The sequence below is a fragment of the Trematomus bernacchii genome, unplaced genomic scaffold (assembly GCF_902827165.1).
Source record: "Trematomus bernacchii unplaced genomic scaffold, fTreBer1.1, whole genome shotgun sequence".
Lineage (NCBI taxonomy): Eukaryota > Metazoa > Chordata > Actinopteri > Perciformes > Nototheniidae > Trematomus > Trematomus bernacchii.
The window spans coordinates 809,146-836,832 of NW_022987609.1; the positions used below are offsets into that span (position 1 = coordinate 809,146).

The window sequence follows — 27,687 nt, forward strand, 5'->3', positions numbered from 1 at the left end:
GGCACATAGATGGAAGGAAGCAATATCATTTCACATTCAAGCAGCCTTTAAGCAAAAATAAAATCATGATAATTAGTAATGCTCTTCAGAAGAGCTCAGAAGTAGCTGACCATGTTCCAGTTCCATCTTTGGATCGGTAAATGTCCTTAAATCACATTTAATGTACAGTAAGTGCTTCTCATTAGGAAATGGTCTTCACAGTGACTTCAACTCTGCAGGTCTCCCTTGAAAAAGAGATCGTTGATCTCAATGGGATTTTTTAACCTGGTTAAATAAAGGCTACAAACAAACAAACTCTGAGGGGTATGTTCTCAAACGTTCTCTGTATTTATCGTGGACTCGAACGCCTCTGTGTCCAGCTGTGTTTGCTGCAACACTTCTGGCACAGAGAAGCTCTCCGCCACCCCGACATGTCCCAGGTTCTGATTGGACGCCTCCTCCATCACAGGGACGCTCGACTCCATCACCACCCCCACTACGAGAGCTCCTGGCTCTGGGTTTGTGGGTTCCTGGACGTCAGCGGTTGCCTCTGGGATGTAATTGGTCTTCCCGGCCATCAGAGAGTCCTCATCAGGACTTCCCTCCACGTCCTGCACCACCAGGTTCCTCAGCTTCCTCTGCCGGGGGTTGTAGTTCTCAGTGCGTTTGTGGATTTGAGTGTGCCGTCGCAAGTGTGCCTGGAAGGGCAAACGTGTAAAGGTCAAAATGTGTCAACAATTCAATAAGATCACCAAAGACCCCCTAGTTTTTTCTTTTCTTTTTTAATACTTTATTTTGAATTTTTCTTTTGGCTTATTTTTTATTAAACAATTTGCTACTTCCCTGTCCTTTGTAAACAGAACATTTTATAAACAGGGGGTATTAGACTGTTAGATGTACAAAATAAGCCATTTAAACATTATTTGTATTAAAGTTTTTGTTTTTCTTAGAAAGTAAACTAACAAAAATGTTCACTTTTTTTAATTAATAAATACATATATCAAATTATAATAGCATTGTACATTAAAACAGTTTCAAACTGCTTTTACCAGACATCCAGATAGCATGTTTTTGTTAGAAAAATATCTGAATTAATTAATAAAAATTGCAAAAACGGAAAAATATGACATAAAACTAAGTTGAATGGATAGATTTGAGTTCATTAGAAATTGTTGACAGGTCGTCTGTTCTAAAATAATATTTAATTTCTCTCCACGGCAGAGATGCTGTATTTGTTTACCAATTGTTAATAAATCAAGGGATTTTCTTTGATTCAGACAAACATCATACTTTTTTCACAACTGTCATTCCATTAACTAAAAATTCTTAAAGCAAAATTAGAGCAATATAGATTAGAGTATTTGTTTTTTTTTACTTTAAAGACCAAACACTTATCCTGCACAATGAACAACACCACACTTCCTTTTAACACATTCAGGAACACTCCCTAATTTAACACAAAGGCAACCGTCCCTTTCTATAGAAGAGTCTTTCAGAAAAGATTACCATGTGAATACCACCGGGGACAATCTATCCACACTGGCTCCATGACAGCAGCATAAGCCTCAGTGGCCCAATGGATAAGGCACTGGCCTCCTAAGCCAGGGATTGTGGGTTCGAGTCCCATCTGAGGTGGCAGCAGAGTGGCGCAGCGGAAGCGTGCTGGGCCCATAACCCAGAGGTCGATGGATCGAAACCATCCTCTGCTAATCATTTATGGTGAAACTAAATCAATAATCAGGACGTCAGCTCACCTGTCGAGTGAACTTGTAGCCGCAGTCAATGCACTCAAATTTCCTCATGCCCTTGTGGCGACGCAGGTGAACACGCAGCTGCTCCCTCGCTGTGTAAAAGGCCATAAATAACATTAAGTGACATTTCAAGGCTTTTCTCCTCAGGGTACAGGGTTTATTGATTTATAGGTTTTTTTTATGGCACCTTTGAAGGTCTTGCCACAGATTTGACAGCAGTGGGGTCGACCCTCCTCGTGTTTGCTGGCCTTGTGACGGACGAGCGCGCCTTTCTCTGTGAATCGCTGCTCACACACATCACAGCTGAACGGACGCTCACCAGTGTGTGTCCGCTGGTGTTTATCTAGACTGGCTGGGATTAGAAAGACAGATTCAAACATGAAACAAAAAATCTATTTAAATAAATGATTGTAGTGTGTTCAAGAAGACTGCTTTCTAATTATTAATATCTCTATTTTAATCTAATTCAGTGGTTTTTAAATGCATTACTCCCAATCTTTAATTTCTCTAAATCTCCGTAATCTGAAGAAATAACAATGATTGCAACATAATTTTTTTTTTAATGTGAACAGATTTTGTCAAACCTATGACACACATAATAGTTTTTAAAAGGACAATCATGCTCACAATGTTTGAACTACAAGTCTCATCGTTCTTTGGCTAAGGGGAGGTAAACAGGAAGTATGATGATGCAGGGGTTTCAGTGAGTTACACTGGGGCCTTGTACTTAACCTGTTAAGCCCCGAGCCTGTTTTTCAGGTTTCAGGCTCGAAAATGACATGCCCAAAACAAATGACTACAACTTCACTTCTAAAAGGGTTATATGAATAATTTCTTTTATCAAAGCAAGGCTACATCTGTGAGTTGGATGTAGAAGTGTCAGAATCAATATAGATTGTTCTCAGTCAGAGTAAATTCAGATGGCCTATTTAAATAGCATAATTGAAAGTATGCTGAATTAGCTATTACATATTGTTGTTTGCAGTGTGCTCATGGATGTACAGAGAACTATCATTGGATTACTTTAAAACTGAAAACAACCTAAAAACGTGATGAATCTCAGGCAAGTTCTGGGGTTATACAGAGTGTCTTTTTACTATGACTTAAGCAGATTTGTGGATGTTTATTCAAAAAACACATCAGAGATATAATAGTCTGCTTAAGTGTTAGTCACAATGAATCCAAAAATATATGTATTTCAATTGTGACTCAAGTTGCAGCATTATGGTTCAAATACCGTGATTTCCCTCCATTTGTTGTCTGTTGGTTTGAGAACCTATTTATTCGGTCTGGTTGTGTTCACAGTGGAGACGGCAGCAGACAGAGGAGGAGGATGGTCTTTACCTTGAGTCCTGAAGGTTTTCCCACAGAGATGACACTGGTAAGGCCTCTCACCGCTGTGTATACGCAGATGCATGTTCAGATTGTTCTTCTGGGAGAATGCATGGCCACACAGGGTACATACAAAAGGCCGCTCATTCCTGTAGAGCAAGACAAAAAAGAATCAGACAATCTGCACAAATGCAACCACATTTTAGTATTATCAAATCAGGAAATAGCGACCTGTGAATGGCTTTGATATGCATCTGCAGGCCGTTTCGACTGGACGCTCGATGGCCACACTCCTCACACACAAACGGCTTCTCCCCTCGATGTTTGGCTGCTTCGTGCACACGCAGCTCCGTCCGAGTTAGGAAGGTTTTGGGGCACTGGGAACACTGAAGAGTAAAAATATTGTTAAAACAGAATGAAACTACAACCTTAAACCTTGAGATCATAAGTGTTTTTTTGCATTGACAATATATGGCAAACTGTGTGCAACCTTTGTTTAGCTAAAAAAAACACTATTACTGTAGATACATCACCAGTTAGTCAAATAAACATTAGAGGACTCACTGCATGTGGTTTGGGATGACCATGGACCTTCATCATGTGAATCGTCAAGTTTTTCTTGTGCATAAACTGTTCAGGACACGATGAACACTGGAAGAAATGACACCATATCACTGAAGCTCATTTCAAATGTGATATATTTTTATTTAAATGCTATTTTTGTTGTGTCAGGCTGTACCTTGTGGGGCATATTCCCCGTGTGGGACACAACGTGCAAACGCAGCTCTACTTTCCCGTTGAACGTGGAGGAGCATGTCACGCACGTGTACGTCTGTAATGTAAACACAGCACAAACACTGATTACTGTTACACTCTTTATATTCTTATTTTATATTTAGGCCAGATGTAGAGACACTCACCTGCACTTTAGCACAGTCTTTCATCTCATGAAGCGACAGATTCTCCTTCCTGAAGTATCTCTTTCCACATTTAGCGCAACCAAAGGGTCGCTCGCCTGTGTGTCGCCTACAGAAAAAGACCCATTAGTCGCTAATCTATAACGATATTTCGAAGTAAAACTGAAGGTGTGTACCTGTTGTGGACTTTAAGGTAGTATTTGCTCCTGAAGGATTTGTTACAGATGGGACACAGCACACAGTCCTTTTTGGAGTCTTCCTCCACGGCCTCTCCATTCTCACTTTTGTCCGTTTTACTCTGAGCCTTGCGCTTCTGTGCCGTTGAAGTGGACGGGGATAAGGAACCGGGCTCTTCGACGGGAACATACTCTTCATCTGTGTCTTCAGTGATCGCCTCAAAATCCCCCACATCATCTTCTTCTTCTACTTCCTCCATCCCCTGGTTAACAATGTTGTCATTTAAGTCAATCTGCAAGTCAGATACCTGCAAATAGCACAAGACGAAGGAGATAATACCCACCGTATTTGCTTAAAAATCATCATTATTTGCACTTATTCCCAACACTTATGTCTTCTACCTCAGTTTCACCAGTCAGCTGATCTGGGTTTTGGCTCTCCACGGCATCGACACCACTTTCTGCCTCGTTGGGGCCAAGTGGAGCCATTTTATCGCCTTTTTCCTGGTCTGTGAAATCAGTGGTTTGGCTGTCATCGGTCACAAGTCGCCGGGGGCCCTTCACCACACGACCAGAGCGAGTGGTGGTGGTAGCAGCTCCAGAGGTCATGCTTAAATCAGCCGTGGTAGCATCAAAGCTGGACTCAACTTTTGTGATTGTGAGCAGGTTCTCTTCTTTGACTGGAACATTGGGGGTCGTATCTGATGTGGACAGAGGTAGAAGAAGAAGTACACAAGAATCTTCAGCAAAATGTACTTAAAGTATAAAAAGTGAAAGTAATCATTCTGCGGAAAAATTGCCTTTTATGTGTGTATAATTATATTTATACATGTGACATTTCTAGATAATATTGGTGCATCAAGTAGCATTTTACTGGTGTAGGCTTCACAGTTCTGATTGACTTTGTGTTAAATATTTAAATAATTTGACTCTTTTAAAGGTAGGGTAGGTAAGAATGGAGAAACCAGCTCGAGTGCGCTAGAATTTGAAACTACGCAGCCGAAAAAAAATCTGCCCCTTCCTTCAGACTTCCTTACAGAGCTCCTCCTCCAACACACACGAACGCGCACATGACCAATGAGGGCACGAGATAAGTTTGTGCACAGATGGAAGGCTGACAGGCAGGTAGGCCATCCAGTTATTTTAGCCGGGCCGGCTCAGATGATTGGTCGTGCTTTTTACAGCGCCACGGCTTCCACAGATGACATTTTTTATGTATTTATTGTCAAAGCACTTAAGATATTCATTGCTATCGGGATGTTAAGAGCATTCCATGGAATATAACAAAAAGTGTTTCTGAAGTGAATTACCTACCCCACCTTTAAGTTGTTACTCCACTATTTAAATTTTTAGAGATACAATCGGTTAAAAGTATCTAAAGCTTTTGAATAAATGTAGTGGAGTGAAATGACATGATTTCCCTTTTAAATGTAGTGGAGTAGAAGTATAAAGAAGCATACAATACAGACGTTTTTCTTTGCAATTGTACTGTATATTTAATAAGTTGGCTTACTCTTTATAATTGCATGCCTTTTTTTACCTGCTATGCCACTTTTGCTGTAACACTTTAAAGTTCCCTGCTGCGGGAACAGAAGATGAATACTGATTCGGATTCTGAAAATGTAAATACTAAAGATGCAAGATTTAAAGATTCAAGATTCAAAGGCTTTAATGTCATTTTTTTTTTACGTTTTTTCTTTCTTACTTTGTATCTTCTTTAACTGTGTTCCTGTATGCACCATATACACCAAGGAAACATCCTCGTATGCGTAAACCTACTAGGCAATAAACCTGTTTCTGTTTCTGATATATATCAATATTCCAATTACTTGTACATAGACTATTCTGCACAATTTCTATGATATTCTATTTTATTTTATGTACTTGCACTATTATCTGTTTTATTGTGTTGAACTGTTGGAGGAGCCTGCGACTTAAGATTTTCATTGTCATAACTACACTGTAGCTATGTACATATGACAATAAAAGCTTTGATTCTGATTGAGTAAATGTACTTAGTTCCTTCCCACCTCCGGATGTGGACTTCCTGGGTCGGCCTCTTTTACGTTTGAAAGGCTGGGAATCAGCAGGGTTCTCCTTGAACTGCTGACACAGGGAGAGAGCTTCAGGAACGCCCAGGCTGGCGGCTGCATGCTGAACCTTCTCCAGGTTGTCAGCCTCCAGCTTCAGCTCCCCGGTGTAGAGGAAGTTCAGCAGCAGCTCCAGGCCGTCTTTGGGGCACTCCTGCAGGCAGAACTCCATGCAGGGTGCAGAGGCCATGTTGGACTGCTGGAAGAGGTCACTGAAGCAGGCCAGGATGCTGCGGTGGGCTAGGTAGACCACCCCCCCTCCCACATTCAACACTGCATCACAGAACCTGCCCACCGCTCTCTGCTGGTTCAGGGAGGAGAGGACGCGCTGGGCATGGCTGCTCTCTGCTGGAGGCATCCCTCTGTTTCACTGTGGGATACCGCTGACTGAGAGACAGGGACATCATACTGCATGTTATTAGTAACTTAGCATTGTAGTATGTGTAGCATTGAACATACATTTCAGTTAAACAGGGTTATTCATCTCGTTAGTTTATTAATCTGTGCTTAAGGGGAAAATAGTGAGTCAAACCAATGGCCTTTAAATCCCTTATTTTATCTTGCTACCAATTTAAAACCCAAAGATATTCACTTTGCTGGCACATATTTCAAATCAAAGCCGTTTTTAAATGTGTGTTTTGGATTAAAAGACATTTGGTAACATTGACTTAGTTGCATATTAAGTTTCTTTTAAATTACTAATTATTTGAAATCTAATATAGAAGTTGTATGTTGTTGTACATGTGTAAATATATATATTTCTCGTCTACTTGACTGTAAATATAAGCTGTATTTCTACCTATCTCTATTTGATGATTGTTGTGTTGTAAATGCATGTGTTTTATCTTTGAAAATGACTTGATTTATCATTCAGTCAATCAACTGAACCAATATATATATATTTTTTTTAAACCAACAAGGCATGAAATGCAGTTTCCAAATGTGAGGATTTGCTACTTTTATTTGCCTTATGTGAGACAAACTGAATGGCTTTGGGTGTTCTTGGACTAAACTGTCAGATAAAACTAGATGTGTTGATATAACTGTAGATCCTCCAGATCTTTAATACTATAAAATAAGGTATAACATTATTTATATTGGTGGAAATCATTATACAATGTTGAAGTAAAAAGTACTAAAAAATATCAAAGGTGCAAATCCAAAATACACAGAATGCAAATAAAAAACACCATTAGGTTGACAATACTGATTCGGATAAATTAACAGCCATGATGTTGCAAATACTTACAATTGCATCTACATAAACAAAGAACATCATTTAAGTGTTACATATTTAAGACAGATTGAAATCACTTGCATGCATCATGTTAAATTATCTACTTTAACAAATGAAGCGAACTGAATTACATTTATTTCAGTGATAGCTACATAGCATATACATTTTTTAAATATAATTTAAACTGCTCACGTATACTTTCCTTGAATAATCCTATGCCTGCTTTAGAGGCTGCCTAACATAAAATGATTGCAAGCCCCTAGCTACCTACGCAGCTCGACGTTTATTTCCGAGCACATTTTTAAAGACGCTCCCTTAGCATGGTACGCACCCGACAGCTGCATCACCTCTGCAGTATGGATGAAAAAATTGTGATTTATTTCCTATATTGCTGAGAAGTTGCAGCCGATTCGTGTTGCCCAGCAAATAGTTTGCAAAACGTAGCAAAGCCGCTTCATGCACCTTGTTTTCGTTTCTTGTAGGCCCCTAAAAAGCTGCAGAAGGAAGAGGATGTGACGCTTTTTATGCGACCGAACTCCGGGAAAAATGCTTGTTGTCCATGATTAAACATCTACAAGCACATAAGTAACAATGTACTAGCCTCACATATAATTATTATCTGTGCCTACATTCATTTCGTTCTTTTTGTTGAGTTTATTCATATTTCAGATCAAATGTAATAGTTCTGCGTAGTTAAATGTAAATAATGAAACTCCGGGCTAGCCTTTAGTCGACCATTTGGAAGCGGCGTCTGTTTGTGGCTCACACATGTTAGTTAGCTTGTTAGCACTGCTGCAGCACAGTTGGCCATTTCCTTGGCTTCACTTTTCCTAAATAAGAACGGTATCTATTTAGTAAAAATCACTACGGCTTCATATTTCTACGTTGTCTTTACACAATTGGGGGGTAAGTTTTCTCCTCCTGAATGCATTAAGATCAGATAGCAGTTAGCATAACTGTCAGTTGTTTCAGTTCTGTGATGGGTAGACGAAATATATAAATGTTTGTAAAATATATTGTATAACAGCGAGTTATACTGTCGTATGTTGTATGTGTGTTTTTTTTAATATTGCTCCACATGTTGATATACTAAAGTACATTATAATACGTATGTTGCTACCTCGTTTTACGTCTTACTGTGGTTAGCTTAGCATTCAATTGCTATCGAACTGCTGCAAAATCAAACTAATATGTGTTGAATTAAGGTTTTTAAATATTTTTCTTTTACTTTATACTCTACTACATTTGAAAGGAAAATGGTTACTAGCCACTTTTTAATTTTAAATAACAAATAAAGTATGCTATTTTATTGTGGGATGAGATAAGACATTAATGACAGTGGTGTAAGTAACTAAGTACTGTAGTTAAGCACAATTTTGAGGTACTTGTACTTTACTTGAGTATTTACATTTGTTGTTACTGTGTACTTCTACTTCTTTACAATTCAGATGTTAATAGTGTGTTTTTACTCCACTACATTTATGTAGTACTTTTTTAGTTACATTGATGTAGATTATATAGATAAACAAACACTTTAAAAAGACTTTAGATTTACCTGTGCTAAATTCACATTCTACCGAGCAGTAAATCAAGTAATCGAAGCTAGTTCCACCTTTTCCACCTTGATAAACACATTAATCAGTCATTATAATCAAAACATATAATATTAATGATTGTGAACATGGCCAATCTGCATAATGAGTACTTTTACTTTTGGTACTCCAAGTATATTTCGATGCTATTACTTTTACTTGAGTAACATTTTGATTGCAGGACTTTTACTCGTGGCCGAGTATTCCTTCACTCTGGTACTTCTACTTTTACTTTTACTTAAGTACACGATCTGAGTACTTCTTCCACCTCTGATTAATGATCATCGCAGTATATTCACACTCTACCCTGCAGTATATATAATAATGTGACATACACGTTATTGCGTCAACAATTTTGATCAGATAACATAACATTTATTGTGAAACGGACCATTCTGTAAAATGTTTCTTTGATATTTTTTTTATTTTTTTGCAGTACTTTACATTATTTCTACACTTTAATAGTACTACCTTTATTTAAGTGTAAGATCTAACATCTTCCACAATTGGTTATTGCTGAGTTTGTGAAGGCTAATTTTCAGCTATTCATTTTGACCCTAGTCAATATAGTGGTGACACCTGTCCTTTCAGATGCTAATGGTCTCTACATGCATCTCTAATTCGAGATTATTTACCTCTCATTTTGCTCTCTCTCTTTCTACTCTCGTTCTTTCTCATTCTCCATCTCTCTCTCTCTCCTCTCTCTCTCTCTCTCTCTCTCTCTCTCTCTCTCTCTCTCTCTCTCTCTCTCTCTCTCCTCTCTCTCTCTCTCTCTCTCTCTCTCTCTCTCTCTATCTCTCTCTCTTTTTGCAGCCTGCCCCCTTTTTGTTTTAATCAGCACCCACAAGAGTAGTTGTTGATCACAGAATCATGAAGGCACATAAACCCGCACAGGTGAAGGGCCATGCTAAATCTCAGAAGTGGAAGGATGTGAGGGGCAAACGGAGCCGGCCTCCCATCACTTCCTCTGAGCTCAACTCCAGTCCTGTCGTGGCCAGAATAGCGGTGGTGCACAAAGTGTCTCAGAAGAAAAAGCCCTCCGTCAAGAGATTAAAGAATAAAGCAAAGCCTGTCTCTGACGCCAAGACAAACACCCCTCAGTCTGTAGTTCAGAAACCTCCCACACAGGCTAATGGAAGCTCAGTGTTTAAAATGGACAATGATTCAAATGACTCCATGGAATGGAAGAAGTATTCCCAGTCTATTCATGGGAATGGTGTTAAGACCTCAGGTGAAATGGAAAATATAATCCCAGTTAGACTGGAGGGAGGGTCTCTCCATAACTGTGCAGAGAGAGATGATCGACGAAACCACGCAGTGCTCGTCATGCAGAAGAATCAGGTATGCTTTGGAAAATTAAGTAAAGATCTGACAACTAAGATTTTTTTTTTTTTTACTAAGCATTACATTTCCTCTCCCTCAGACCCTGTGTTTCCGTGGGAAGTGCCACCTGACCTGTCTGTACGGCCGGGTGGAGGTGATGGGGTTCACCATTGAAGAAGGCCAGCAGTCATATCCTCTCTTCTCCCCAGCATCACATTGTCCTCTGACCATTAGAGCACTGGAAAGCTCTGATCAGACCAGAGATGACAAAACAGAGGCTTCATCCATCCTCAAAAAGTACCTGAAATCAGGTAAATCAGCTCGAACCATGTTATAAGGGAGGGGTCAATTTAATGCATATTCTATTAATTTTGCCTATTTCAGATTAGGATTTCTCAGTTGGTGACACGTTCAAAGCTGTGTTTTAGAAACACATTGTTTTCTATCCGTACTTACTGTTTGAATTTAAATGTTGCAGCATCACGGAAGAAATTGCTAAAAAATGTTACATCAAACTCCTCCATCATCCTCCTGGAGCCCATGGAGACGCCTCTGACGCGGTTCCTGTCGAGCTTCACAGATCTCAGTGAACTGTTCAGCCCCCCAGTGGTGAGTTTACTGACAGTGTTCACCTGATCACAGGAAATTAATCAAAACTGAATGTGGAATAGAGCTGGAACTGGGAGACGATGAGAATATTAGCAGAATTCATGAATAGGTTAATGTTTTAGGTATTTTTCTAAATTCTTGCACGTGTTAAACAGAATCTTTTCTCCCCTGTTTGTTTGCAGAGTGAACTCATATCCGCTGTTCTTGACACGCCACTCAATGGTCTGGGGATGATTCCCTTAGTGGGAGCCATCGAGGGCCTGAAAATGTCAAAGACCTACAGAGAGGCTCTCAACATGGTGGTCGGTGCCTGCAGAGGTAAGCTCCTCTTAGATATGCCACTAAAGGTTATTGAACACTGAGGTTGTCTTGGTCTCATGTTTGATTCATGTTCAAGATCACTGTAAAAGCATGGAAGCCAGGGGTGTCCAAACTACGGCCCAGGGGCCAAATGCGGCACATTTTGAAACGGCCGTCAGCTAATTCAAAAAGTATAATGAAATATGGCCCACAAATGAAACTTGTGCTTGTAATATATAGTACTTCTTAAATATATATGTAACACAACAATATATTACACAGTATTCATGTGTTAATATGTCAATTGAAGTTAAAAAAATGAGCTGCCAACCAAATAAATGAAACCCTGTGGTAAGCTGTGATGTAGGCCGTTGTGTTTCTTAAAGCATTTTCAAGTATCAAGCATAATTTATTTGATTGATTTCGCCAACTTATAACTGAACTGATATGGCAATATACCTCTAGTGAGCGGCACAGCCCTTCGTATATTGTTCTGTATGTGGCCCTCAGTGAAAACAGTTTGGACACCCCTGATGTAAGCATATCTGAACACATGTCTGTCTTTCACAGGGGACCTGGATGGTTGTGCAGTCATCCTCGTATGTGGATCCAAAAATGTTGGCAAGTCAACGTTCATCCGCACCCTCATCAACACCTTACTGAACCAGTAAGTTCCATTCTAATACATTTGCTCATATTTTTTAAACATTGAAGTGCTTCGAAATGAAACTTAATAAAGATATCATTTTGTTGTGTGTGTGTGTGTGTGTGTGTGTGTGTGTGTGTGTGTGTGTGTTTGCAGCACTGGTAGTGTAGATTACCTGGAAGGTGACCTCGGTCAGACAGAGTTCACTCCGGCTGGATGCCTTTGTTTGGCGAATGTCACAGAACCACTTCTGGGTAAGTTTGATCATCCTCCCACTCTGAAGCCTTTACAATGCTGTATAAAACATGCATAGTTGACATCTTCCTTTTATAGTAAGAAATAATATGGTTTGTAAGTGTTAAAGGTGGGGTAGGTCATTTTGGAGAAACCAGCTCGAGTGCGCTAGAATTTGAAAATACACAGCCGGAAAAAATCTGCCACTTCCTTACAGAGCCCCTCCTCCAACACACACGAACGCGCACATGACCAATGAGGGCACGAGATAAGTTTGTGCCCCGATGGAAGGCTGACAGGCAGGTAGGCCATCCAGTTATTTTAGCCGGGCCGGCTCAGATGATTGGTCGTGCTTTTTACAGTATTACGGCTTCCACAGATGAATTTATTTTATGGATTTATTGTCAAAGCACTTAAGATATTCATTGCTATCGGGATGTTAAGAGCATTCCATGGAATATAACAAAAAGTGTATCTCGAGCCGGTTTCTCAAACTTACCTACCCCACCTTTAAGGGAATAGTTGTCACATTTCCTGGTAAAATCTTTGATTTGCTCTCTTGCAAAGAAACAAGAGGAAATATTTATTTTTCTGTCGACCAGCACCAATAAAGCTCAATAAGTTGTATGTTGGTTTTATGTGTGTGTACAAATGATACTAGGTCAAATGGAAAATATAATATGTAAGGGGTTATGTACTAGACTGTTTTTTGTGCTGCAACTTCATATTAATCGTACAGACATAAGAGTGATACTCATCTAGACTGTGAAATATTGTGTTATTTAATTGTGACGTGTGTACCTGCCCAGGGACTGTTGATGGAAATAAGATAATGGCTTAATTTGCCATAAATCACCTCTTCTCCTAATAAAGACATAATAATAATAATCTTTCAAATCTTTTCCACAAAATGTCAAACTATTCCTTTTAATGTTTTATCTGAAAAGTCCCCCCACTTCTGTTTTTCCTCCACTATTTGTTTAAAACGTGATTAGTGGATTTATATTGAATTATCTTCCAGGTCCTCCTTTCACACATCAGACCCACCCAGAGCACATGGTCCACTTCGGTCACACGTCATGTGAGACGGACTTGGAGCGGTACCTGGAGTCTCTGAAGACCCTGTGGCGCAGACGCTCCCCGAGCAGAGAGACCACCGTCGTCATCAACACCATGGGCTGGGTCAAAGGTCAGCTCAGGCTCCTCTCTGGGACTAAATATAAGTATTCTCTCTGTACACAGTGTCTGAACATGTGCTTGTTTGGGGACTGTCCACAGGATTTGGGTTTCAGTTGCTGGTGGACATGATCCGCTTCTTCCCCGTCTCACATGTGGTCCAGCTCAGTCACAGCGGGGTCACTCAGTGTCCCTCCATGACTCCAGAGTTTCTGAGGACGGCGCACGGCCATCAGACGCACCCCCCTGCTGTGACCGCTCTGGACGAGTTCTCCGAGAGCCACAGCCCCCCCAAAAGTTACACTCACGTTGTCGTACAATCAGAGTTCCAGGGAGCCGGGCGGCAAGGAACAGCGTAAGTACACCTCAGTCAGCACATTGACATATAAAGGTAAAAGTGAATAAAAACAACTTGCATTTTAAGCAAGTTTTTCATTGCCATATCTATGCTGTAGCTAATGTGCACATGACAATAAAGCCTTGAACCTTGCTGTGCAACCCTCATCCTCTTAAGATGACAATTCATTAACCTTGAAAATGTTATTTATTATATATGCGTGTCCTTTGTATTTGACAGGAAGCACCAGCGCACCAATGAGCTGAGAGAGCTTTCTCTGTTGGCCTACCTGAGTCAGCTGCAGTCACCTGACCCCGGACCAATCAGACCTCTGCACACCCTAACCCCCTACCAGGTATGTGAGAGCCATGATTGTACACACAGATATTCTTTTGTTAGAATTTTACCTTGTCTGAGTTTTGCATCGTGGCATAAGTATCCAAAATGTTTGAAAGGTTTACGGCCTCTCACACCGGGGACGAATAAACTAAAACAGTGGTTCTCAAAAGTGGGTTGCGGACCCGTTTCGAGTGGGTCGCAGATGTGTGAGTGAAGAAAAAAAGTCAAACTTTTATTTTGAAGGCCCGATTTTCTAACGCTGTGCATGCAGTAGGCGTTGGACTGGAAGTACCGGAGACCATGAACGGTTTTGAAAACTTCTGTCACGTAGTGATCATCTTCTCAATAAAACATCTTTGCTGATGTTTTTTCGAGTCTTCTGGCCAATCAGAATCAAGATTGTTGCCGGAAGTCCCCACGGAGAATAACTTTGCGGTAGAACTATTCTTTATACATCCATGGGTACGACTTCAGATACAAATGAACACATAATGAAATATGACCCCCGGTTTGATTATTGACAGGTCACAGAATAATGGGGTCTATCTACCCTACCCACAATTTAAAGTAATTCACACAAACTATCTCCTCTTTGCTCTTCTCTCTGTGAGGAGCAGCAAGTTCAGCTGTCAGAACAAAGTGAAAAACAAACAATGGCATCAAATATTATTAATATGTCGGGTAGTAATAGATTTATTTATTTTCTTCTCGGAGTGTACCAGAATGCGTAGTTTATATGTTAGTATTTCTAAAAATCTCTTGGGGGAGAATCCCCCCAGACCCCCTTCTGCAGTTGGGTTTTCAGCATGTGTGCCTTTTTATGTAGTTCAGCTTTGATTCCATCATCTCATTAAACCTTATTTAAAAGCATACTTTAGTTCTGTGAAGGGATATAAGCACTGTACTTCACTTTAATTAATATTGTATGCTGAAAAGCGTTTATATATTACAGCACGATTTTGGGTCGCGATTTATTGACAAAGGAAAAAAGTGGGTCCCGAGGCCTGACCAGTTGAGAACCACTGAACTAAAATACAGTATATTTGTTGACAATAATTCTCGTTCAAACCTTGCACACAAATATTTGTATTAATTTATATATTTTTTTACTTGAATACGCTCTCAACTCTACACACAAGAGTGGTACTCATCTAGACTATCAAATATTGAAAGTGTTATTTAATTGGTATGAGTGTAAATGCCCAGCAGGGACTGTTGATGGAAATAAGATAATGGCTTCATTTGGCATAAATCACCCCTATCTATGCTTTTTTATGCATGGTCCAATGTTTCTCGTTCAAACCTTACACACAAATATTTGCCTTCATTCATCTTTGTTTTTAATTGAATACACAATCAACTTTACACGCTGAAGGTGGCTTTAAGTCTGTAGTACTTTGTAGAAAATGTAGGTTGGATTTTCCATGGTTGGCATGCTATTGTAACAAGTTTAAATGCTGAGCTTCATAGTACACATGTAACAGTTTAACAATGGGTTTAATCTTACATGATCAGGTTATACAACCTCTGGGACTGTAGGATTTGATGCAGGTGTATTTGGTCTTCTCCCATTTATTTATGACTCTAATTTTCATATTTCAGTGTGTGTACAAATTAACCATCAACATGAATAAGTGCCTAACCATTCTCCCTCCTGCCCGCAGGTACCCCAATCAGCGGTGGCTCTGGGTGTGATCCACTGCGAGGTGGTGCCCTCTCACATGTTTTACGCTGCTAACGCCAGTCTGGTGGCCCTCTGCTGCCTGGGAGAGAAAGTGAGCAGCAAGGGAGGCCCCGTGCTGCTGAGTCAGGCTCCCATCTGCCCCTGCGTGGGCTTCGGTAGGTGACCCTTCAACTCTGTGAGCTCAGAGGGGCAAACAATGTCTCATGATCAGGAAGGAATAATCTATCTTCAGTCAAACCTCACATTCAATAGTCACATTTAGTTAGCAAAACACTAGATATACATGTTTTTTATATATCTGAGACCTATAATATATGCCTAAAAATAGTATAATAGGAGACCTTTAAATTCAAATTAGCCTCTAGTGGCGCATTTCCACTACACGGCCTCGCTCGGTATGGTTAGGCCTTGTTAGGCCTTGTTAGGACTGGCTCACTTTATGGCGCATTTACATTACAGTTTAGGAACTGGGGTAGTATCTATAGTAACGCAGTGTAGGCGGAGCCGTGACGTCATCTTCAATGAGAGCCCCAGAAAACCAACATCAGCCGTTAGCTGTTAGCACTCAGAGCTCACAGCTCCTCATATATGTTCAGAAACTAGACAAAAGTTAAACAAGTACACACCACAGACTGTCTGTGTCATGGCGAATACAGTCGCTGCTTTATTTATGTCTGTATAGGCCGTTGTTGTGAGTGTGGACGGTCGGAGCATATACTGCGTTAGCTTAGCCGATCTCCATTTAGACAACACACATTTTAAAAGGTTTTTTGCCTGCCGTCTGTCTGCAGACTTGACAAAGCATTAATTCATGGTTTTCACTAACCGGTATCAGTATGTTGTTACTTCGGCATCATTTTGAAACGTGTATTACAATTAAATCACGGTCAAATATGTCCATCTTGTTGTAGTTGTAGCCCCTTTGCCAGAGATTCTCTCACTAGTTTAGCATACTCAGCTCGACTCAGCCTGGTTGTTGGCCCGGAAAGAACCTCGATTTCATGGGGCCAGAAAAACTGTGAAATAGTACCCGCTAGCCGGAACTACGCCAAGTGGAAACGCAACCAAAAACGGGCCCCGCACGGCTCGGCACGCTTAAAGCGAGCTCCGCGCTGTAGTGGAAATGCCCCATTAGTGATCAAATTGTTAAATTCAGTATATATTTACATGCTAATGTGTTCCAGGTGTGCTTCGAGGTATCGACATGGCGCGAGGTCTGTACTTTTTACTGACGCCTGTAGATCCCTCCATCCTTCGTAACGTCAACTGTCTCCTCCTGGGAGCGATATCCCTGCCTTCCTGTATCCTCACAACACAGGTCAGAACACTTCTCTGGTCCATCTCTTTCATTTCCTATCTTTGGCATGTCAAATATCATTAAATATGTGCTTAACATACATAACATTCATCTGTTTGCAACTCACATATATCATAGCCTATATATCAATATTCCAATTACTATATATAGACTATTCTGCACAGTTTCTATCATATTCTGTTTCTATTATATCAATTTAATTTGATTGACTTGTACTATTGTATCTGTTTTATTGTGTTGCACTGTTGGAGGAGCCTGTGACCTAAGATTTTCATTGTCATAACTACACTGTAGCTATGTACACACATGACAATGTGAAACTTTTCTCATGACGTATGGTACCTTTTGTCCTTGTTCCAGCCTGGCTTTGATGGAGAGATGCCCTACATCACTAAAGACTACAGTTTTGATCTCACCGGTGCAGGAAAGCTGCGAGTCTTCAAGGGACTGACCAGACCCAGTCAAATGGGGAATTAGTGACATTTCTTATACATAATTTCTCTGTACCCTTCTTACCTGCTGTTTCCCACCCAAACCAGTAAGGATGGGCCTTTCTCTGAACAGACCTGAGGTTGAGATGGACAGTTTTTTACTTCAAGATTCAGAGAGACAGAGCAGCCAGCGTCACAGACTCTGCAGGAAGAGATGGCTGCCTTCCTGTTGGTGGACGTACAACCTCTTACTGTACGAACATCTGAAGGAACGGTGAAGGAGTTTGTTTTCTGGACAATAATATCACACTTTGTATTTAAAGCTCTTTATTGTGTAGTTGGCATTCCAGAGTGGCAAATCAATACAAATGCCTGCCGGATATTAAACAAAAAACACCTTCTGCTCAGACTTTGTGGTTTTATTGATTTCAAGTGTCATATAGTCATAGATCCATGTAGACTTCAACCATTTAATGGATTAGGATAATTACTGTGAATCTGAAGCCTATTTTGTCAGTATTGTGCTTAAATACCAGTGAATTGTTTTACAGATATCGCTCTTTTTTTTTTTGCCTTACTGCTTTAACTGCTGTACATTTGGTCTTGTCTTAACGATAACGTGTTCTTGCACTGGTGGGTCATTAAAAGTGTTTTGTGAATGCAACTTGTTTACATTTGTAAGCCTATGTGGGATGTAAAAGATTCATCAAAGACTAATGGTTCTACATGTTGTACCTCAAGGGGGCAGCAAATGTATTTTGAGATTTTGAACAACAGCAGATGTTCACGTACAATACGTTTTAGGGCAGTAATTAAAACATATTAGCCTGTAAAACAGAATAACTTCTTTCATATTCAAATTGAAGAAATTCTAATTAAAGAAATAACAAACCCCATGTCTTGTAACTACCTAAACTGGCCTCAAATTATCTTACTTGAAAATTAGAAGGAGTACTGGGTCGTAAACATCCACTCACACAGTGAAGAATTGCTAATTTGTTAAGTGGGCTGTTTTAACATCCCCTCTCTGTCTGCCCCCTCGCTCTTCTTTGTCTGCTGTTCCCCGCCTCTTTATGGAGGCTGGGGAGCACACAAACACAACACAGCTACAATTTGGCAGCGTCATTGTTTTGGCTTTGTCAGGTCAGATGTTTTCCCATGCAGACCTCATGCAAACCAAAGAGAAATCCCTCTGTGGGGGTGACACGAGACGGCCGGCACGAACATGAATAAGCAGAAATAACAACACACATCTGTGAAAAGGCTTTGAATACAAATTCAAATTATGAATGTTATGAAAGGCTAGTATAAACCTAATACTGTTTTGAGTGAAATATGTTGTTACTTCACACTTTTCTTAATTTAGTAGTTACTTAACTGCTTATCTGGGGGTAAAGCTTGAATGAGAAAGCATGTATGCAAATAAAAACTATTCAATTTCTATTTTAAGCAAAGAAACCAAATGTTTCCAAGATCTAAATAGTGGAATTGTTCCCAAAACAGGATTGGTGGCAGAATCAGTTATCTTTTTAAAGCCCTAAAAAGTATAAACACACTCAGTCATGCAGGCATCTGTTGTGCAGCTCTGTTTTGAACAATAAACCTTGTGTATCAACTGCTCTGTGCCTCACTTATGCAACGTCCCCCCTCCCAAACAAACAGTGCGTATGTTGCCTGCAAACACAATTGTGCTGAGTAAAGTAACAATGCAGAGGCAGCGTGCCATTATAACTCAAATCCCTCTGTTCAGTTCAAAAGAACATGTGAGGAGAGAAACTCCCCGGATTCAGCCCACTGTTTCATGAATTGCTTTGATTCTCTGAAACCACACAACAATAGTGCAATGCCATTAGTCTCCAAATAATCTGCTGTTAACCATTTAACCCCCATTTCCACCACTTTATGTGTATTCAGTTTATTTACTTTAATAAAGATCCTCAGTTACATCAGGCAACAAAGTAGAAGCCACATGAAGGCCATAGTTAGCTTAGCATGTGTCAAATGTATTGGTTATTACTTATCTAACTCCTTACATCTTGTAAAAATAAAACGAACTGTAAATACAACTTATACAGTATATACATAACCATATACATGTATATAATGACCATAATAATTTACTAGTGTGAAAAGATCAACTCAATAACAAGTACTTTTACTTTTTATACTTTAAGTACATTTTGATGCTAATGCTAATAGCCTATGTACTTTCAGTTAAATACCATTTTGAACTCAGGACTTTTACTTGTGGAGTATTTTAAGACTATAGTATTTGTACTTTTATATAAGTAAAGGATTTGAGATACTTCCAACACTTTGCTTTCAATCACTCAATAATAATTAATAATGTATGTTTATGTTTTTGACCTTTTTAAGATAACTTGGTTGCCAGACATCTGGATATTCTTTGGATAAAATCCCTCAGAAAAAATGAATGGACCCTAGTGTGTGTGTGTGTGTGTGTGTGTGTGTGTGTGTGTGTGTGTGTGTGTGTGTGTGTGTGTGTGTGTGTGTGTGTGTGTGTGTGTGTGTGTGTGTGTGTGTGTGTGTGTGTGTGTGTGTGTGTGTGTGTGTGTGTGTGTGTGTGTGTGTGTGTGTGTGTGTGTGTGTGTGTGTGTTGTCTATGTCTCTATGGCGCCCCTAGAGGCCACCCGGCGCACAAAAAGGGGAACTGCATCGGGTCTTTGTGGATCCAGGTTGTGTGAATGAATGGAGAGCCGATGGTTGATCAGAGAGGACGACGAGACGAAGCAGCGGACAAAATGTGTTCAACTTCCCCGGCACAGTGTGTAAAGTTCATATACGGAAGCCTATCCATGGATGTGCTGATTTAAACACCCTGAACAAGGTGTTTTTCTCCTCGTATTTCCATTTCTACACCGAGGGGGCTTCAGCAACACACGTCGGACGTCGAGGAGATTTTTTTTTTCCTCATGTGTGCAGCAGCAACAGGTTATTTACAGTTTAGCACACACTCCAACGTGCAGCTTTAACCCAGTGGTTGTTAGATCAGTGTTAACTTTTCGTGGATGCTGTTGTTTCACTCTTTTCCGTGCATTCAAAGCGATGTGTGCCGACCACAGATCCTAACAAGGCTGAGCAGCAGGCTTTAAAAGGAGGGCGACCACAGAAAGGAGGATGCCATAGATAAGCTAATAGAGCTAATTAAACATCGCTGGGGTGATTAGCATTGATCCTGCCACACACAGACACACAGATCTGCAACACAGCTGCTGTTGGTGCAGGGGATTTTTTTTTTCTTCCTGCATGCATAGATGGTGCCAAACAAGTGGACCATGAATTCAGTTCTGCACAAATCACCACCAAGGAGCTGGCTTGGACTCAGACTACGAATCAGTAAGTAAACATCATTATTAATGTCAAGCTTTTGGATAACTCAGCCTCAATGAGTCACCTGAGTGCTTTGTTCTTAGAAGCACCTTCTGTAGGGCACTCTGAGTTGCTCATGGATAGGAAGGGGAATTACTTTGATCCCAGATCTTTGTTTAATACCCCCCCCCCCCTCCCCCCCTTCATCATAGTTACAGACTGGATTTGGCAAGTGACCTGAGCAATTATCCCAGCTGGAGATATGTTAGTCAGAGGAGGACAGTGCACTCTGATCTGAACTTCCCCTCATGATGAAGGGTCTAGGTACAGCTCAGATGATAGATATTACATCTTGTAAATCTCCACTATTTATTGTATTTTTCCTCCCCAGGCTTGCCGTCTGTGCTCTCTTCTCGCTTTCCCAGCTCATAACTCACATCAAAGTGAACAATTTGGTATTTTAGGCTTTCTTAGGGCTGCAACTAACAACTATTTTCCCAAGTAGCGCTTAAAATGTTTTTTATTTCCAAAAACCTAGAGAAAGACCTAAATGAACACTTAAGAAAGTTCGACCCAGTGACCTTTCTGGCATTTTTGTGCTTTAAAAAGTGTCCTGAAAGATTTATAGACTGATCCAAATAATTGCAAATTAGTATTCTCTTAGTCTACTAATCTCTTTCAGCTTTACTCGCAGCACCCTCACATGTGTAGCCCTCTCTTTCAGGCGTTTACATGTGTGATGCATGCATTGCTGGCACGGATACATACAGTAAGTGAAGTAAGCATGGAGTTAAAGTTTAGCAGCCTTAATTGGTTGGGTCTGGAAACCTTCAATGTTCCAGGCCACCGGAGTCTTAAGCCTGTCTTAAACACACTGGTCTAATCTGGGACCAGATGTCTTGTCTGGTCTCTGTCCACCCTCCGAAAAAACAAAAACAGTCTAGAAACCTCGGCTGTTTCTCTTTTGATTTACTATTAGGATGTTATAGTGTCGGCCATCATAAAAGAGGACATCTGTTAGAAAGTCTACACGAAGCTCTGGCTTAAATTAGTGATTTCATGAATGTGGTTTGGTTAGTTTAGTATCTGAGCCTTTATTTTCATAATTGGATGCTCAGAGATGTTTTTATTGAGTTCTTTTTGCTATAATCTATTGGTGGAGGTTAATACTGCTGTCAAATTGTCTATGTATCCAATAGTTTAGCCTAGTAGCTGTTCTGGAGCTTTCTATAATATCCCATGAGCTTCATCAGCAGATGGAGTTTGCCATGCATGGGATTTTTAGATGTTTCCCAGCACTTGTCTTTCCCATGTTTGCTTTAAAACTAAGGTTCAATATTTGTTCTTGACCTTGGAAACCGTAGGTAAGACAAAAAGGTCTCTGAGCAAGGCCAATTTTGTCAGCTGTTCTGAAAAATCTACAGGTTTTTTGCCAAGAAATTGGTCCAATTTTTATCAGAAAAATGAATTTAAAATCCAAATCTTCCATTCCTACTTAATTTGTCAAACTATTTTAATCACAAAGTCCGCTTTTCTGGTCTTTTCCATCTTATCTCGGGATCTTCACGAGCAGAGGAAGTTTGCTTGGACCAGATATCTAGATTTCCATTTTGTGCACACTTCCATGTTGATTCTTGAACAGACAATGGGTGTTTCTCAATGGGTGTTTCTCAATGTCGAGGAGACTTGCTTGGTAGCACATGTACCTCCGAGTCAGATGCTTCAGAAGCGATGCAAGAATCCTTCCCAGCCTTGGAAAACGAAGAATGGTGGAACAGGCTAACGGGTTTGCAGGTGTGCATCATATGCGAGGCCCCGCCTTAAATGGAGCGCGATTTCCGCCAAAGATTTGAAAATTGGTCCGTGCGCAAAGCATTGTGGGGATTTTAAGACCGCGGAGTCTACACATGTGCAGCCTCGAAATTTCCCGCAACGAAGTACGCCGGCCTCGGTAGAATTCCAAGTATGCTGGACATGGGAACAGTCCTTCGGTGGCACTCGATGACGTAGTATCCTTGAAATAGTGGCTCTGGAGCAGCTTTCCTCGACACCCAATGTCTCTTCATTTTGCTGTTGTGGAGCGATTGTGTTAAATGTCCATTTCCTTTGTGCTTCCCAAACACGTTGGCTCCTAAGAAGCAGTTCAGAGGTCATTATTGAACAGAATTTGAGGAAACGGTCAAACATCACGGTCCCTTTAGTGACTGCTTTCAATATATCACATGATCTGCCTCTGTCTTTGCACCTCAACAACTTCGAAAACCATGTTGCCTTTGTAGATGAAATGAATGTTGGTAAAGTCTCACCATTGGGTCCATTGAGTAACTGCTCTGGGGTTTTTATAGAACATCACATTGAACCTCATGGAGTCTATAATTTCATGGAAAAACTCCCATCTGATAATGAAAGTCATGACAAATAGTTTGTAGATTTGTGCAGGTTTTATCTGTAAAAGCTGCAGCGCTCGGAGGTAACATTTGCAGTGTTTAGTCTTTCTCCTTCCAAATTGGAGCCTGACTAGACAACATTTGAGTTCATAGGCCATGCTGTGTGTGTGTGTGTGTGATTTTCCCTTGGCTCGTGGCTTGTTACAGTTCAAACTTCCTTCTTCTGACTGTCTCTCCATTGTTCCACTTTTGTTTCCCCGACAGTAATTTCCTTTTCTCTTTTCCACTCTTTGCATTTCTGCCTTTTCCTGGTGGCGCCCTGGGTCACAGTTTTTGTTCTGCTTTTTGTTTTTTCTCTCTTTCGCTACAACTGCTCAGGACTGACTATCCCAGCTTCATGTGCAATGTTGCAACTTATTTAAAATTGCATGACAACCATCAGTTGGTTTATAAAGGCCCTGCACAGCATTTGATGTCGCTGTTTCACTTTTTCCTGGCTCTAGTGGTTATTTAACTGTACTCTTAGTCTTCAAAACAGAGATTTGTCCATACTGGTGTACATTGCAATACAGCTCGTTCTTTCTCTGGTTGAATGTGTTACAGACTGTAATAGGAAAACAAATGAAGCACTGATGCAGGGACTCTCTGATCCTCGTCCTTGGGTCTGAAAGATAATTTCCGTCCTTGAATCTCTTCATCTATGTAATGTACTTCCTCTATTTGGATTTCACTCCAGCAAGAAGTACAAAAGGTCATGTGACATAACAAAAAATCCTGTTTTCATTTCATGCACAAGTAGACGCAACATATAAAGTGCATTTGGATAAAAAAAAATAAGCAAGCATTGAACCCTTGTTATCTAAACACCATTGTTCTTGTTCCTTTTATATGTTAATATATTCTATGATCGTTTTTTTCATTACTTTTTCTCTCTAGATGTCACAATTCTGAGCTATGAGTATTTTGATCAATGAGCATCTAGGTATACTGAATTGTAAATTGGGGCTAAATCTAATAAATCAGTTATTCTGCAACAATTTATTTATTATTGTTTAATTGAAGAGTCCATTTTGAGACAAAATCTCAATCTTTTTGTTAAGAAACAAGATCTTAGGCTCAAATACAGTCCATCTTTGTTTTTACAAGTGTTTAATTCACAAACACTTGCAAATATTTAGAGTTTTACCTAATTTATCAGTGCAAAGATGTGTCAGAATATCGTCTAGAGCAGCAACTACTGAACCATAAAGCAAGTAAACATATTTCCTATTATTTCAAACTCTTCCTTTGAGAGGAGTTTGGCTAACTAAGCACAGGTGACAATTACAACACACAGGTTAGTGGTCTTCTAGGCGTCACTTCAGTATGTTTTGCAGTTTTTGGTCACAGCTGGAGTCCGATTTCCCCTCTCTTCTCCCTCGCAGTAACTTTTCCGGTCATCCCTTTCTCTCTTACAAGTCTTTTTAATGACTGATTTTAAATGCCATTTTCTTAATGTCTTTCATTTTTTGTAAAGCACTTTGAATTGCCTTGTGTTGAAAAGTGCTATATAAATAAACTTGCCTTGCCTTGCCTTGCCTTGCCTTGCCTTGCCTTGCCTTGCCTTGCCTTGCCTTGCCTTGCCTTGCCTTGCCTTACAAAGGACTCCTAGAATACTTAGAAATGGCCTTTTAGTGAACAGGAGACGAGACTATTCTTCTACTCTTAACTTTGGGGCTCGTATTACCCTCATTTGCAGCAGTTTCTATAGCTTGTCTCCTCAGTTTTGAGGGACATTGCTTAACAATACATTTTTCTTGGGTTCAAATGTCTGATTGTGTGCTGTTTTCCCCGAGGGATATTATTCTCTCTCCTCGTCCTACTTTGCTGTTTTGCATCAACAAACAAGGAGGAAACTGTTGGGCTGTGCTTTGCATTTTCTTTTCATTTGCGTACAGAAATACTTCAACCTAATACAGTGCTTGTTTATCTTGTCATTGTGCAGAGTTAATCTTTACATTTGGACTCAAATCTAACACATATAATCGCATTGGCTGTCAGACTTGTGTTTAAATGGATGAACAGTGAGCTGCTTCTATACTGTGCAGCTCATAATTAGAGGGGCTATGCTAAGGTCACACACACCTTCTTAAAAAACGCAGATGTTTATATCTAAATGTGTCCTTCCACACTCCTAACCTCCACCCTGGCTAAATGGCTGTTTATATGTATTGCAGCCCTCCACATGACAATAACTGTACTTTTAGGGAATAAGTGTTTTTGATTCCTGTTGACTCTGTTATTGGCTTCTCAATGTCAGCCCCCACTGCAATTTTAACCAGATTGTTTCACTTATGGGATTATTCATATCAACAAGTTGAAGAGTGGTTGTTGATCTGGTTTAAGGATGGATATTTAAATTACACGATGCTTCACAGTAATTCACTTGGATGGGGATGCTCCTGCAGACTGGCTTCTTCATGCAGCACTTATTTGATGGTTGATGTGTCAAAGTTTGGTAGTTGTAGCACTGTATTAAACGGTGTTGCTGGTTCATTGTCAGTCAAACTGAAATATCTCAACTTGTGGAGGAATTTTTATGAAATGTGGAGCAGACGTTAATATCCCCCTCGGGATGAACTATAGTAACCCTTCCATGTTCTGGTCATTATTTTAACTTGTCCAATACTTTAATCGAATACCAGTTACACTCGAATCTAATGCTAATCATGTTTAGCTTAAAGTGGACCTATCATGCTATATTTGAATAATATAGTGTAGGACCATACCTATATAAGGCATATTTATACTTTTTTTTTTTTCAAAATACCAACAGATCATGCATTTTAGCCATGCCTCATTTCGCTCAATTTGACATTTCTTAGCTCTGTTTTTGCAAGGGCTGATTCTGTGAGAACAGCACCACCTACAGGCCTGGCATATGTACTACATCGTCTCCAGCGCTTTCGAACGGCAATGGCCGTGGCTGTCTCCTCCTGATTGGTGGAGTTGGCCCAATAGCCGTAGCGCCACTGTCCTGACGTCAGGACAGTGTTCAAATCTGGATCAGTTTTTATCAGATCCGTTGCAGCCCCTTTTTTAGAGATTTGGGTATGGAGGAAAATAGAGAGGGTTGTGTTTTCTGACACTTGGTGAGTTCCCTGGAACACCGGGGACACATATTCATGTAGAAAAGACGTACAAAAGTGCATTTTGCATGATAGGTCCCCTTTAACTTTGTGTTTTGTGCTAATCACCGCATGCTAATACACATACAGACATTTCACAAAAAACGAAGAAACTTGCTATAGATATAAACATTGTGTTAATTATTATACCTTTGCTGCAACTAGCAATTGTTCTTATAGATGTATAGATAATGTTTAACAGTGACCCTTACCTTACCCTTAAGCTCAAGGCAGCATCTTCAAATTCCTTGTTATGTTGAACTAACGGTGCTAAACTTTAAAGTAGCTAGCAGATTGTCACTTCTGAGCAGCTTGAGCAAACTAATGTTTGCCATTTTCCTTCAAAAATAGTCTTAAATGTATAAAATATTATCATAATGAATACAGATTAATCTAATCTTGATCAACTAATGTGAGCATGTTAGCATGTAGACATTAGCATTTAGCTCAGAGCAAAGTAGCCATCACAGAACTGCTAGCATGGCTAGACTGAGTTTTTTCAGCAGCAAGATGGTAGTTATTCAGATGAATTAATGACCGGGCACAGGCTGTACTTATTACATCTGAAAGATAGAGCTGCAGACAGTCTGGCTGGAAGGAGTTTTTACAGTGTCTCTTCCATTAAACTGAAATGAACCATTTGCATTTTGTCTTTCACACAGAGAAATCTTCCCCTAGTGTTTTAGCTGCCGGTGAAGGGTTAACCTCGGCCTGTTTGATGGGCCTACCTTGCTAAATATAACCCAAAACCTCCTCCACATGGGCATGCACAAGCCTTCAGCTGCACTCCCTCTGTCAACACTCTGCCTCACACACTTTTCTCCCCACAGCGCACTCCCTCCAACAGGCTCATTTACAGTCTTGTTGTACTGCACTCGCTCTCATGCTCATTTCTCAACACACCATTAATACTTTAGTGTGATTCTCCGGAGAGGCAAGTTCATTCAGGCGCGGCAAGTTCATTCAGGCGCGGCATGCTATTCCTGTCTCACACTTAGACTCAATTATAGGTGACTTTTTAGTTTTTGTTATAATGATGCCCAGTAAAGGAAAACCATTTTTTATTTTACATGTGTTTACTGGCCAACTTAAAAAAGTCTCTGATATTCTGGAAAATAAGTTAATTTACCTTTTTTGCCAAGAGTTGAATGACAAGTTAGATACTAGTGTCTAGCCATGCTGGATGTCTCCCTGCATTTGACCCTCCTGGCTGTAGATGACCATTTACGAGAAATGAGACTCGTCAAACTCTCAGCATTCATTATAAGGGAATATGTGTAATTTCCAAAATGTTTCCTTTTATGTCCTTGAGCTTTTTTGTTTGCTGGGAAT

The 27,687-nt window shown here is 40.2% G+C and overlaps 3 protein-coding genes and 1 non-coding gene across 4 annotated transcripts in view; 3 read left to right on the forward strand and 1 right to left on the reverse strand.

The window, feature by feature from the left end:
- Window positions 1–160: 160 nt before the first annotated feature.
- On the reverse strand, window positions 161–7,961 carry zbtb48 (zinc finger and BTB domain containing 48). The gene is made up of 12 exons (XM_034131873.1): window positions 7,814–7,961; window positions 6,186–6,632; window positions 4,558–4,856; window positions 4,156–4,463; window positions 3,983–4,088; window positions 3,802–3,894; window positions 3,627–3,713; window positions 3,294–3,448; window positions 3,075–3,211; window positions 1,918–2,082; window positions 1,734–1,822; window positions 161–677 (listed from the first exon to the last, which is right to left on the reverse strand). The coding sequence occupies exons 2-12, from the start codon at window positions 6,601–6,603 to the stop codon at window positions 312–314; spliced, it is 2,223 nt and encodes a 740-aa protein (XP_033987764.1). The 5' UTR covers window positions 6,604–6,632; window positions 7,814–7,961; the 3' UTR covers window positions 161–311.
- trnar-ccu lies at window positions 1,542–1,614 on the forward strand. The gene has a single exon. It is a non-coding gene; the product is annotated as a tRNA-Arg (tRNA).
- Window positions 7,962–8,203: 242 nt separating the features above from the next.
- On the forward strand, window positions 8,204–18,135 carry nol9 (nucleolar protein 9). Its single transcript, XM_034131874.1, has 13 exons — window positions 8,204–8,388; window positions 9,888–10,415; window positions 10,498–10,708; window positions 10,876–11,006; window positions 11,189–11,324; window positions 11,877–11,973; window positions 12,109–12,206; window positions 13,208–13,375; window positions 13,465–13,717; window positions 13,940–14,054; window positions 15,703–15,877; window positions 16,907–17,040; window positions 17,401–18,135. The coding sequence occupies exons 2-13, from the start codon at window positions 9,945–9,947 to the stop codon at window positions 17,515–17,517; spliced, it is 2,106 nt and encodes a 701-aa protein (XP_033987765.1). The 5' UTR covers window positions 8,204–8,388; window positions 9,888–9,944; the 3' UTR covers window positions 17,518–18,135.
- A 2,054-nt stretch (window positions 18,136–20,189) lies between these two features.
- The window catches only part of plekhg5b (pleckstrin homology domain containing, family G (with RhoGef domain) member 5b), an 80,150-nt gene continuing 72,652 nt past the window's right edge, over window positions 20,190–27,687 (forward strand). The window contains 1 exon segment of the mRNA XM_034131896.1: window positions 20,190–20,828. Coding sequence (XP_033987787.1) covers window positions 20,747–20,828 — 82 coding nt within the window. The 5' untranslated portion in view covers window positions 20,190–20,746.